This window comes from Sturnira hondurensis, unplaced genomic scaffold, assembly GCF_014824575.4.
Source record: "Sturnira hondurensis isolate 20B ecotype Veracruz unplaced genomic scaffold, ASM1482457v3 Scaffold0021632, whole genome shotgun sequence".
NCBI classification, from domain to species: domain Eukaryota; kingdom Metazoa; phylum Chordata; class Mammalia; order Chiroptera; family Phyllostomidae; genus Sturnira; species Sturnira hondurensis.
Window position 1 is genome coordinate 882890 of NW_028094263.1, and position 13041 is coordinate 895930.

At 56.9% G+C, this 13041-nt stretch overlaps 1 protein-coding gene across 3 annotated transcripts in view; it reads left to right on the forward strand.

Moving 5' to 3' along the window:
- The first annotated feature begins 677 nt into the window (after positions 1–677).
- The window catches only part of ACLY (ATP citrate lyase), a 40545-nt gene continuing 28181 nt past the window's right edge, over positions 678–13041 (forward strand). For 2 of the 3 annotated variants that reach the window (XM_037033472.1, XM_037033474.1), the window contains exons 1-9: positions 679–803; positions 4864–5045; positions 6250–6372; positions 8302–8364; positions 8830–9020; positions 9473–9552; positions 10846–10976; positions 11759–11877; positions 12523–12659. In XM_037033472.1, the coding sequence (XP_036889367.1) occupies positions 4887–5045; positions 6250–6372; positions 8302–8364; positions 8830–9020; positions 9473–9552; positions 10846–10976; positions 11759–11877; positions 12523–12659 (1003 nt within the window). In that variant the 5' untranslated portion in view covers positions 679–803; positions 4864–4886. Of the gene's footprint in view, positions 804–4854; positions 5046–6249; positions 6373–8301; positions 8365–8829; positions 9021–9472; positions 9553–10845; positions 10977–11758; positions 11878–12522; positions 12660–13041 lie in introns of all 3 variants that reach the window. The other variant, XM_037033473.1, reaches the window with a different exon arrangement.

Sequence of the window (13041 nt, forward strand, 5' to 3'; positions counted from 1 at the left end):
AAACTTCCGTGAATCCGAGCAGTCCTACTAGCATCATCATAGCCCCACTCGCTCGCCCAATCCCACACTGGGAAGACTGACGTGTTGCCCTCGACTTTCAGCCTCGCCCCACTGGTTCAATCGAAGGGATCCAAGGGCCTGTATATAGGAAAGCAGTCTGCCACGGCTGCTTAAAAAGTGGAGCTAAGCAACTGGGTTCGGTATGGCCGATTTCAAGCAGCTGGGAGGCGGACGTCAGTTTTTTTCCCTTGGGGAGACAGGAAGGAGATTCCAGGTCCCCAAAGCAGCTCTAGAGCCAGTTCGGCCAACAACACCCTCCCCCCCCCCCAACAACACCCCCGTCGGAGTGGCGGTCGGCCCAGCCCCTAAGCGATCAGGCCACGGCCCCCAGCCCGGTACTTTCTCCTCGCTGTGTAGCCCGGCCCATCTCCCCATCCGAGGCTCCACCCCCGATCCTTCCCTGGCTCAGTACGCTCCGGAAAGGCGGCACCCGCGGACTGTTTGAGCTTCTGGGGTGGGTACGCTGACTGGACTACAAGTCCCAGAAGCTTATGGGTCCGCCCATTGGGGCGGAGCTATACAGGGCAGCGAATTGGGAGGAGCTCTGGCTCTCAGGCTAGGGAACGCGTGTGACCAATAGCCAGGCGGTTCTCGACGTGTGCCGATGGGGGCGGGGAGAAGCCCTCCAGGGCCGGAACAAAAGCCGGGTCCCGGGCGGCTGCGGGGAGGCTGGCGCGCTACGGCTAGTGTACGTTAGGACAAGGCCTGTATTTAGGGAGCGCCGCGCACGGATTTTCGCAGAGGTGAGTAGCGGATGGCTGCTTTTGTGGGAGGGCTCCCACCTGGCCCAGGAAATTCTTGCCTCCCTCCCTCAGCTCGGAACTGCCTCCACCGGTGCCGGCTGGGTGTTAAAGCGCCGTTCCTGCACCTACTTGGAAGTTTTGGGGGGTCTTAGCCTTAGGTTAGCCTTCGCCCGTAAGCCCGGCCAGCAGCCACGTGCAACTAACTCCCAACTCTTCCACTTTCCAGTTCCTGGGAGTTTGCACAGGCTTGCCGCCATCCTAGCTTCTCTTCCCTATGAATTGCATTTACTCTATGCTGGCGCTCCTCACCTCTTTTCGGGGCCAGTTATCGAGCCTCCTCCGGCTTTATCGGGCCACCTCTTGCCCCCATCCGGTTCCCGCACCGGATGCGGAGGACGGGAAGTAGAGACATTGGTGGCCACTCACCCCAATCCGACACCTCCAAGCCGGGCTCAGGCCCTTTCTCTTAGTTTTGTAGAGTTCACTGAACCCCGCGCCGAAGTGGAGGGAGCGAGCCGGGCATGGAGCCGCGGCGGGCCACGCGGGGTCGGCCTGCCCTAGGCTGCCCGAGGCCTGGCCTCTCCGCGAGGACCTGGCCGTAGAGTGGCGACGCCGGGAGGACCCTCCTCGCTCTGGAGGTGCCGTCGGGCCAAACCTCTAAGCGACAGATGGCCGGAGTGCCCCTCTGACTCCCCACCCCTGGCGCTGACACCGAGCTTGGCTGAAGCAAGCCCCTCAAAGGGCCAGAGGATGCTGCCGCCGCCCTCCTGTTGGGCCTGGCAGAAGGCCAGTCTCCGTTCCTGCTGCCCTCTCCAACCTTGGCACATACTGTGCGGTTCTAAGGAGTTAAGCCATTAGGTGGTCCCCTGCAGTCTGCCTGGGAAGAGGGTTCTGGAAAGGATGGTGAGGAGCAGTGCATAGCACAGTAACTTTGCTGCGTGTTTCAGCCAGCTCAGTTCCCTGGATTTCTGAAATGCTGGGCAAGGGACAGCTATCTGGTAGACCCCAGCTGACCAGATGGGCGATTTTCACCTCTTAAAGAGCTTCTTAAACAGCTTAGGAGACTTTGATGGAAAGATCCCTCAGACACTGGGCAGCTGGTATCTCCACCCCCCCCTTTGGACACTATGTAGAGGACACTTGCAGAACTGCCCTCTCCTGTACTCCAGGGATTGCCTGTTTTGTCCAAAAAAAAGTGCAGTCTTAGGGGTACTAACCTTAGAATGAGTACTTTCTGTCTCTGATTCTGCACCACTGGCTGTGTCCCAGCAGTACATGCCTGGGGAACAGGCTCCTTTCTTTCATTCAGCCTTCCCTGTGGGCTGCTTCTGCCCTCGGTGGCTGCTGTACATGAACTCAATCCTGGGTCACATACCTTGTCTGCAGAAAACACCCTCATTCAGCTCATAGGTTCCTCCCTTGGAGAGAGAGAGAGAGAGAGAGAGAGTGTGTGTGTGTGTGTGTGTGTGTGTGTGTGTGTTTTGGGTTCCTTGGCACGATTTCTCCCAAATGGCTTATGCATATACCTGTTATTAGGTAACCGTTTCTTAGTCCCCAAAGCCAATGCCTGGGGTCTCAGTTCTGCCCTGAAACCATTTGCTGCCAGTCTGACAGCACATTCAGCCTCTCAGGAGGTGGCTGAAGACCGTGGGGCCAGGGCAGGGGAGGGGGGTTCCTCCAACCCAGATTGGTATATACCTTAAGTCTTGTCCCTAGAGCAGTTTTTCACTGCAGGTCTGGGGCCATTGGATGTTAATCTCAGGCCAGCACCTTAAAATGGTGTGCACAGTCGGGGACCTGCATGCTTTTATGGGCTTTTCTTTGGGTGCTCACAAGCCTGAGTCCTCAGACACGTTAAGGGCTGCTGTCCCAGAGAGACATCAAGACCCCACTGAATGTTTACACTTGCCACTTATGTTGTCCACCTAGGTCACTTCCTGGTTTTGTGAGCCCTTAGTGCATTGGTGAAAACGCAGAGGCGATTCTTTTTCTGCTTTTATTCTGTCTTGTAAATTCTCTGCCTTGGCTTTGAGAGGGTTTGCCCAACTAAGCCAAAACGGTCTGGTGGCAAATCTCTTACTCTGGTAAGCTGGCACATCCATCCTGTATCGTCCCCCTGTCGTCTCGCCCATCTTTTTCTGAGGACCTTATGGAGATGAGCTCTTGAATTGGAGGTTTGACCTGGTGCTCAAGAAAATTGTGACTTTTCAGCTACCAAAGTTCCCTTTTCTCACCCTGTCCTTTCCAAAGTTGGGTTGCTGTCTGTTTTGGCAGCTGGAGGGGCTTCCTTGCTTCTGGATTTTGTGGTCACTTGTATCCAGTGTGTCTGAACTACTGAGGGTGGTCAGAAAGGGCCCCCTTCTTGCTCCGCTTGGTCTGCCCTGGGCTGCACTCTGGGGGTGGGGGGAGCAGGTGTCCCCATCTGATTTCAGGACCAGTTTTTCTGGTCTGAGCCAGGAAGGTTGGGAAACAGAGCTGGAGTGGGAGGGGGTGGAGGACAGTGCAGTTGGCTGAGGCATCTCCTTCCGAAACTCACATTGAGATGGAGCTGGAAGTAATGGGGGGAGGGGGCAGCGTTGCAGAAAAGGGAATATCTGCTTTGACCCCCTTCCCTGCTACTCTACTTTGGGCCAGACACGAGACTGAATGCACCCATTGTGCCCAGCTGGAGACATTGTACCCACTGGGAGGCTGGGGGAACCAGCCAAGCCAGGATTAGAACCTGAAGCTCCAGTCTGGCCATTTGGGAGGGAGGTGCAGAGTGGCTCCTGGAAATGGAGACCAACCTTCCTGTGTGTATAAACCAGCCAGCTCCCTAACGCTGCTCTCCTTTACTTTCACTTGCCTTTTCCCTCCGGAAAATTAAACAGCTTCAGTTCTGCATCTTTGGGGGAGAGACGGGACTGACTTTGCCTCATGTGGCCAAGCTTTAGCACAGTGGCTTGATTTCCTTTCCCACCCCTATTCTTCTCCCCAACTCATTCCTGTCACTACCCACGGGGCAAAGTGGGCGCATCAAGACAGAGTGGTGGGAAGGGAAATGACATTGTCACACAGACCCTCCCCCTCCTTAGAAATGGTCTCTTGAGTTGAGGTGTGGGGTTTTCTAGTGACCAGGAGTTCACAGCTTTGGGTTCACATCTTGTGTCCCCTGCTAATTGGTTAGGCTTTTGGGGCAAGTTATTTTAACTCCTCTGAGCTTCTATTTCTCATCTAAGAAACAGAGTTAGGAATCTTGGTGCACCTCACAAAAGGCAAGTTTCTGTATACATGTGACTGAGCATGGTTTTTGCCTCTTCCCAGCCCCAGTTCAGTTAGAAGTGACCAGTGCAAGGTGGTCCCCAGGGAGGCCTCTGTTTTGCTCTAAATTAGCAGCTGGGTGACTCAGTGGGCTGGGTGGGTTGCACTGAAGGTCATAGTTCCCCCACCCTGTGTTTGCTCTTAACTTGGCCGGGAGAAATGAGCTTCGAGATGACTCTTCCTCTTTGCTTCTTAGGGGGCTCAATCTGGCCAGAGGCTAGTTAAACTTGCTGGCCTGGCCTTCAGCTTGGTGATGCGTGTATAAGTGTGTAAAGGGGGAGAATCGGGGTGTGGGGGAGACAAAACCTGTAGGGGGAGTAAGGCTGGCACTGCACAATTTGGCTGTGCTCCCCACAGTAACCAAAGGGTGTGTTTCAGTGCCTGTGCCCACCTTGGGCGGGACCAGTGCATAGGTTTGGGTCACACTGCTGGTAAGCCGGGTCTCTCCATCCACCTGCCTTTGTTGTGGGGTGAACGTTGACACAGATGAGCTGATTTGCCTAGAGGGAGTGGACATAGGATGGAGGCTAGGGGAAGTGCCAGCTTTATGTTTCTATACCGCCCTCCCTCTCCCACCACTCCCTGATCTTCTGTGTTTGAGATCCCATCCCTCCTGCTGGGTAGCCCTTTTTCTCCCTCTTGAGAGGTGCTGAGATCTGGTTTTGTTGTCTGGGGGCCTGTGTCTGCCCTGCTGGAGAGCATAGGGCTTCCATTTTCCTCCCCTTCTGACCAGCTCCTCTTCCCCCAACAGGACCAACAGGCAGAGTAGGTCCCTCTGCAGCCATGTCAGCCAAGGCGATTTCGGAGCAGACGGGCAAGGAACTCCTTTACAAGTACATCTGCACCACCTCGGCCATCCAGAACCGGTTCAAGTACGCCCGGGTCACTCCTGACACAGACTGGGCCCGCCTGCTGCAGGACCACCCCTGGCTGCTCAGCCAGGTGAGTTTGTCCCCATCCTAGACCCTTCATCCAGGCCCAGGGTCCGAGGAAGAGAAAGCTCTTGGTTTGTTGGAGATGTCCACATGGGTCAGGTGAAGGCAGACTGCCCACAGCAGTGGGCAGCATGCAGTAGACTGAGCAGGATTTTGGGTTCAGCTCTCCGAGTGTTGAGGTGCCCTGGCCAGGCATGCAGAAAGCGTGGGTTTGGAACTGGCCAAGTGAGTCCCAGTGGCAGCTGTCTGTTTAGTAACTGTGTGTCCTGGACCAAGCCATCCTACCTCTCCGAGTTTCATGGGCATAACACTCACCACGTGAGCTGTAGGGGTGAGCAGCAAGGTCTGGAAAGCAGTTAGCCTGCTGCCTGTCACTGGGTGATGCCCAGTGACAAATAGGTGTGTGCCCCCCCACCTGCTCAAGTGGGGCACATCAGGAATGTCAGGGCCATGAGAAAGTGGGGCGTTGGAGTTGATGTAGAATGGCTGATGGCCTGGGGCGGGGCAGCCTGGGCAGAGGCTCTTCTTCAGACCCTTGCAGGGCCCCTGTTGGGAGGGCTCGGAAGCTTCAGACTTCTTCGGCAGGGCCCAGAGAGCAGGACCAGGACCAAGGGCGGGGTTTCAGGGGAGCACGCTTCCTCCCACTAGGAGGCAGCCCAACTGAAGAGGGAGCTGCCTCTGAACGCAGTGAATTTCCCGGCACTGGAAGTATATGAACAGTGGCTGGGGGCTGCTTGTTGGGCTTGTAGACAGGGTTCAAGCCCAGGGGTGTGGTTGACCAGATGACCTTTAAAGTTCTTTGCCAGCCAAAGGCTGTATCTCTCTATTCTTCCTTTTGGAGCATGGGTTGGTGTGGGGGAGTTGAAATCTGTAGGTTAAACCTAAAGGTTACAGTTTATTGAAGTTAAGACACCACACGGGGGAGGAGAGGGAATCATTTATTCAGCAGGTGTTTGGGGAGCACCTGCTCTGTGCCAGGTCCCATCCTGGGCACAGACGGTTCTAGATTCCTGGTTGTCAAAAGGAAGAAGTGGGCTGGGTCAGGCGAGGGAGGCTTCCAAGAGCTGCCCCCAAAGGAGGGGTGGGATCGTTTCGGGGAGCGGGATAGATTGGAAGCCACCTAGGCTATCCTGTGCTTCGGGCCCCCAGACCGTCACCTCTTACTCTGCCCTCTCTTTCCTTGTTCTGAATACAAACCCCTCCTGTTCCAGAGCTTGGTGGTCAAGCCAGACCAGTTGATCAAACGGCGTGGGAAGCTGGGCCTGGTTGGGGTCAACCTCACTCTGGATGGAGTCAAGAGCTGGCTGAAGCCACGGCTGGGACAGGAAGCCACAGTGAGTCTGGGCGGAGGGCTGGGGGCTCTGCTGTGCTAGCCACTAGATTGGTAATCCCGCGGCTCACCGTGCACTGGTCAGACTGCAGCCTGGGGAAGGCAGTAGTCCTGTGGGGCTGGCTGAGTCAGCCGGGCCGGCCTTGGTGCCCACTCCCAGCTCCCCCGGTCAGGGAACGGCCGAGGAACCCCGGCGCGATTCGAGAGTCAGGCGGAAGTGGTCTTTATTGGCTTCTTTATTGGCACTCTGAGATGGGAATGCCTTTTTTTTAGTTTCCGGATGTGTGGTAGCTTGTCATGACAGGCAAGCCCTGAGAGGGTGGGGAGAAGAGGCAAAGAGGGGACGTGCAGAATCGTTTAGGCAGAGATGCAACTGGGCCCAGGCCTAGGAAGTGACAGTGCTGCTGAAGACTAAGGGGACTTCCTGGCTTCTGGCTTGGTGACTAATCCCGGCTCCGTAGATGAGAGAGCTAAAGTGAAGCGTGGCTTAGGAAGGCTAAGAGCTACTCAGAAATAGCACTGCATTTCTTCTCACTACCACAGGGAACTGGAGGACTGAAGGCAGGGATGGGCAGAGGCCTGGCTTAGAACCTGGCTTTGCCCCCACCGGGGTGGCTGGGCCGGGGGCGACTGTCTTCTTCCTCGGCTGACTCGGAAGTAGGGCGAAGGTGGCGATGGGGCCATCTCCCTCTCTGACCGGGCTTTCTTAAACCGGCTCTTTGCGTTCATTCCCAGCTTCCGGCCCTCATAGTAAAGAGGGTTCTTGAAATTGTACACGAGCCTGGGGGGCTGAAGGATCCTGACTTTTGTGCTTCCAGGCCTTTGGGGAGAGGACAGCAGGGCTGGGGGCTGAGCAGCATCCCCAGGAACACACTCGCCTCTCCCCCTCCAGCCTTGGTGAGGGGGTGTCAGGAGGTCGGGGCGGGCCAGCAGCAGCTTGGCTCAGGATCGGCTCATTGCCTCCGATGGGTCACTGTCTGGTCTCTGACTCAGCAGTGACGCCCAGGCAGGTGGGGCTTCAGAACACACTGTGATGAAGGCTGTCTCCTCAGCTGCCACCAGGGACCCACTTAAAGTGATTAGCTCTGCAGGCCTGTTGCAGTCAGCCGTGAAAGTCTGTGCGGAAAAGTGTCCGTGGTCAAGCTCTCGCTCTCCTCTTCCTGCCCCCACCCGCCCTGCCCCGTGCCTGGCCTCTCCTCCCAGGCTGGCTCTCCCAGCCTGACTCTCCCAGCCTGACTCTCCCAGCCTGACTCTCCCAGCCTGAGCTCTAAGATAGAGGGCCTTGATTTGTCTGAGCTCTTTAATTTATGTGCCTGCAGGGAGGGAGATGACTCCTAATCTGTGTGCTTTTGGGGCTGGGGCAGTGTGGCAGCTCATTTATCACCCTTCAGAGGCGGCAGGGCAAGACTGCAAGGTCAGTACGTGTGGCCGGCACAAGGACAAGCGGATGGGAGAGGGGATCTCATGAGGACTTCCGTGGCTGAGGGCAGTGGTTTTTTTTGCCCTTTTCATCTTGTGGCACACACAAACTACTAAAACTCTGAAGCACACCCAAATATACTTCTTTGCTGATCTGACCAAAAAAATAGGTGTCGTTTTGATTCATTCACACCAGATGGCTATTGTTCGTTGTATTGGATATTGACATTTTTTCATTTGACAGCCTCAGGGAAAAGAGGTCAGTGTCCCTGAGGAAACAGTCAGGTGTTGTGTGTTGTAAACATTCCTGCCGTGCAGTAGTTGAAAGTTGCCGGCCAGGGTCTGTGGCCCGATGGCCCCGTTTTCCAGAAAAGTCTCTCTTTGCTGAGTGTCATGGTGGCAGTGCTCGGGCCCCACCTCTGATGAGAAGGTGGGGTGCGGGGAGCAGAGGTGCCGCCTCCCTGTGCCCCGGGAGGAAGACTCCACCTGAGCTTTGCCTCCCCCGTCTCTGCAGGTGGGCAAGGCCAGAGGCTTCCTCAAGAGCTTCCTGATCGAGCCCTTTGTTCCGCACAGTCAGGTAGGTGTGAGGCGGCTCAGAAGGCTGGGTCTCCTCTCTCCCGGAGCCTTGGGCTTACCCACCCCCGAATGATAAAAGGGGAGCTCACACTGCTGCAGAAAAGTCAAAGGCACCAGAGTCTAGCAAGCGGCACTGAGGGCCTGAGGGGCCCACGGAGCAGGGGGTCCAAAGATGCAGGAAAGGACTACTGTGTAGCTGGAGGAGGCAGCGCTGGTGGCTTCCCAGTGATGAGATTAGAAGGACTTGAAGACAGGGCCCCTCCCCAGACCAGGTTGTGCTGGCTCAGTCTGGACTGTCACCCAGTAAGGCAGTGGCCTCTTCTCCCCCCTCGTGCCCCAGAGGGAGGTGGTAAACAGCTCTCCCCGGTGAATGCTGTCCCTGGGTTTTACAAGTGAGACCACAGGGATCGGGCTCCCCGCCTCCCCGCCCCGTGCCCCGTCCACACGGTGCCCTTGCCCCCGAAAGGCGGAGGAGTTCTACGTCTGCATCTATGCCACCCGAGAAGGGGACTTCATCCTGTTCCACCACGAAGGAGGGGTGGACGTGGGCGATGTGGACGCCAAAGCGAAGAAACTGCTGGTCGGGGTGGACCAGAAGCTGAATCCTGAGGACATCAAGAAACACCTGTTGGTCCACGCCCCCGAAGACAAAAAAGAGTTGAGTGAGAGGGTCTGTAGGGACATGGTTGGGGTGGGGGTAGGGAAGGCGGGGGTCTCTGGGCACAGCAGGGAAAGCAGAGTGGACTTCCCTGTCTGGGTGGGAGGTGGGGAGCAGGTGGTAGGCACACAGGCCTCCGCCCCCACCCCCCACCGTCCCGAGGAGGGGAGCTGGCTGGCTCGCATTGAAGTATGCCATCCGCATCCCTCACCTTGCCCCTGTCTGTCTGGTGCCTCCTCCGCTGGCTCCCTGCCTGACAGCTCCTTTCCGCCTCAGTAGCTGAAGAGTGATGCCCAAGGAGCAGGCTTGGCAGAGGAAAGCAGGGGCATCAGCGGGGTGGTGGGGTGGCGGGGTGTCAGTGTGGCGGGGAGTGGAGCTGTCAGTGACAGCACCGTTGCTGCCGAGCCTGCTCATTGATGGGTTGGTCGTCTCTCTCTCCCTCCCTGTTTAGAATTCTGGTCAGTTTTATCTCCGGCCTCTTCAATTTCTACGAGGATCTCTACTTCACGTACCTCGAGATCAACCCCCTGGGTAACTGGCTCTGCGGGGGTGGGATGGGCATGGGTCGGTTACAGCAGGGTGCCAGTGCTGGTGGGGACGTGGCGTGGACGAGCAGAGTACCAGGCCTCGTGTGCAGAGGGCAGGGCAGGCAGGTGTGCGTGGGTAGAGGGATCTCCGGGCTCACTGAGTGCAGGCTTCTGTTTGTGAGCTCTCGGAAGACTGTGATTGGTCCCCTTTCACCAGCTCCAGCTTCTTCCTCTGGCCTGACTTGTTCTGTGATGGGGCAGTCCTGTGTGCTCTGAGGCTGTTTCTGCCTGTGAGCTATGCTGTTCGCCCAGCAGCGGGGCCGCCTCTGCACTCGCCTGACCCTTCAGGCCCTCCTCCTTTCCTCTCTGTGTTCTTGGAGGCCCCCCCTCCAGAAGTTGGTCAATCATTGATCCCCAAGGTCTGGAAGCCTTGGCCAAGCCTATCAGGCCGGGAAGGAGGTCGGTGGTGTGATCTGGCTCTGGCCAGGGCTTCTCAGGGCAAAGTCCTGATTCCAGAGCCAGCTGGGGATAAGCCGCTCTAATGTGCCAGATGGTTCTGTGCTGACTTAATTAGCTAAATGGCCCTGGGGGAAAGAGAAGATGGATGTCTGGTGAGGCGGCAGTAAAGGCACCCTGCTGGCCAGGCCCCCCATCCCCCCGGCGCAGCCTCCAACTCCCCCACCTACCACCTGACAGTGTAGCTTCCCCCAGCCTGTACCTTTAAACATTTTTAAGAAGATTTTATTTATTTATCTTTAGAGGGGAAGGGAAGAAGAAAGAGGGAGAGAAATATCAATGTGTGGTTGCCTCTCTTGAATCCCCTGCTGGGAACTGGCCTGCAACCCAGGCATGTGCCCTGACTGGGAATCGAACTGCGATCCTATGGTTCTCAGGCCGGTGCTCAATCCACTGAGCTACACCAGCCAGGGCTAAACATTTTTTTTAATGGCAGGGTTGTGGATGGGTAAATGGTTAGTTAGATATTTAAGGCACATTGTGTATCGTTTTATGAAATGTTTAAAAATTGCATAGCAAGTAAAACAGACTTTCCTATCATGTTACCTGTAGGTAAGGGTGGAGGAAACTGGTCTTAAAGGATTTGTTTTCCCTTTGATGGGAGAAAGCTGTGTCTCCTTGAGAATTGTTCCGATTCCTCGCTCAGCAAGGAAGCCATTAGGCCTGTGTGGGACCCGGACCCCATGGGAGTGGCGTGCGGGAAGTCTGGGGGGGCGCGGTTGGCAGTTGGTGGTCACCTCTGCCTGGGGCAGGGGTCTGAGTGCCTCCACCTTTCTCGCAGTGGTGACCAAAGGTGGCGTCTATGTCCTTGACTTGGCGGCCAAGGTGGATGCCACTGCGGACTACATCTGCAAAGTGAAGTGGGGCGATATAGAGTTCCCCCCGCCCTTCGGGCGAGAGGCTTATCCGGAGGTGAGGCTGGCTCGGGGTGGGAGGTGGAGAGCAATGGGAGCAGGGAACCAGTCTCAGATGAGCACTGGGCCCCCTCGCGGGCGGTATATTTGGCAGGGAAAGGAAGGTCGAGAGCCATTTAATTTTCTTAAAACCCCAAGGGGGCCGGGGGTAGGAGTTGGCCAAGGCTCTGAATCCTGGCCAGAAATCCTTTTAGACGTCTCTCTCAATCAACCTCCCTGGGCTCTTAACTTGATTTGTTGCTGTTTGGTAATTCCGAATGGCTCCCCCTAATCTGTTAGGGACGTAGTTCTGTCTGCCACTTGCTGAGAATTTTAATTGCTCCTTTCCACCCCATCTTCTCTGAGGTCCTCATAGCAGAATGAGGCCTGCATGACACGATGTAACTCCGGCCAAGGAAAGCGGCTAGGCTCGGGGGAGGCGAGGGGATTGTGTGATCTAGGCGACAGACACTCGGAGGGGGTGCTGGTGAGGAAACGGTGACACAGCAAGGCTTGGGATGGGGCAGAGAGCCCAGGACTTGCAGTCCTAGAAAGGAATTGGAGAGTTTGTCCCCAGGTGGGGACAGTGGCAGTGGGTGGTTGTAGGGCGTGAAGATGCCATCACGTTTCGTCCCAGGCGCGTAGGGTCCCCACACAGCCTCCCCTCCCCGGCCCTCTTAAAGCAGCCGAGCGCCTCTTCATATGTCTCCAGGGAAAGGGGAGCGGAGGGGCTCGAGGACCTGGGGCGTTGGCAAAGGGGGCGCCTCCGGGGCTCACCTGTGCTTGTGGTCTGGTCCCTAGGAAGCCTACATTGCAGACCTGGATGCCAAAAGTGGGGCGAGCCTGAAGCTGACCCTGCTGAACCCCAAAGGGAGGATCTGGACCATGGTGGCGGGAGGTGGTGCCTCTGTCGTGTACAGGTGACTGAGGGGGCTGCTGCCAGGGTGCCAGTCAGGTCCACAGGTGTGTAGCCTGGGTCACGTGCTTCACCTCTGGACGTCTCTAGTTCCTTGCTTGGTGCAGAGCAAGGAACCGTGCACCTTGGTGTCACTGCACCTCCCCACACATACCAGGTCACCACGGTGAGCACTTTGCTGTGTGTACTTCCAGGCATTTCAGCGCCTATGAAAGTGTGTGTCGTTTCACACTTCATAGAAATATTGGGGTCGTAGTCCACACCCTTTGGTAACTGAATGCTTAGCTAGGCTTCCCTCTGGCTACAGTTCTCCTTCTCCGTGGGGCAGTCTGGCGGAGACTCTGGGAAGGCGCATTGTTTCTTTGTGTTGGGAGGTGCCCTTTGGTCACGTCACTCACCATTGGCCGTCAGTCTGGGGCCCGTGGTGGCAGCCCAGCGCTGGCAGAACACGCTGCCCAGGGGAGCCTGATGCAGCACCGTTAGCCTTTGAGTGTGGCTTGTGTGGGGCTCGGGGTCCAAGATCTGAGGAGTCAGGTCCATAGTCGGACTTCAGGGCTTTGGGGGTGTCCGCGTGTCCTCCCAGTCACTAGGCCGTCACCCTCTGCCACTCAAGTCAGACCCAGCACTGACTTCTGTGTCTCCCTGGCAGTGACACCATCTGCGATCTCGGGGGTGTCAATGAGCTGGCGAACTACGGGGAGTACTCTGGCGCCCCCAGCGAGCAGCAGACCTATGACTACGCCAAGACAATCCTGTCCCTCATGACCCGAGAGAAGCACCCAGAAGGTGAGACGCACGCACTTCTGTCTGAGGACAGCCCCGTGCGCTACAGGGAGCAGCTTTGGGCTGGCAGGCACTGAGGTTGGGCCCGGTCCTTTGCAACCGAGGGCTGGTCATTTAACTTCAGAAGTTAAATGGGCAGTGACAGCGTCTCTCAGAGGGGGTCTCGAGAAGCTGGGGAGGTGACTTACAGCCCTGTGAGCGAGCAGGGTGCGAGGGAGGAGGCGAGGCGTGCTCTCTCTCTCTGGCTGCTGTAAACTCGGTTTGTGGACGTTTGTTCCCCGGCTGTGCTGTTCCACTGTTGGTGACTACGCATACCAGTCACCCTACCCAGGACCGGGTGGAGCGAGGTTCCCGTCAGTCGTGTCCAGAAACCAGGCTAGGTCTC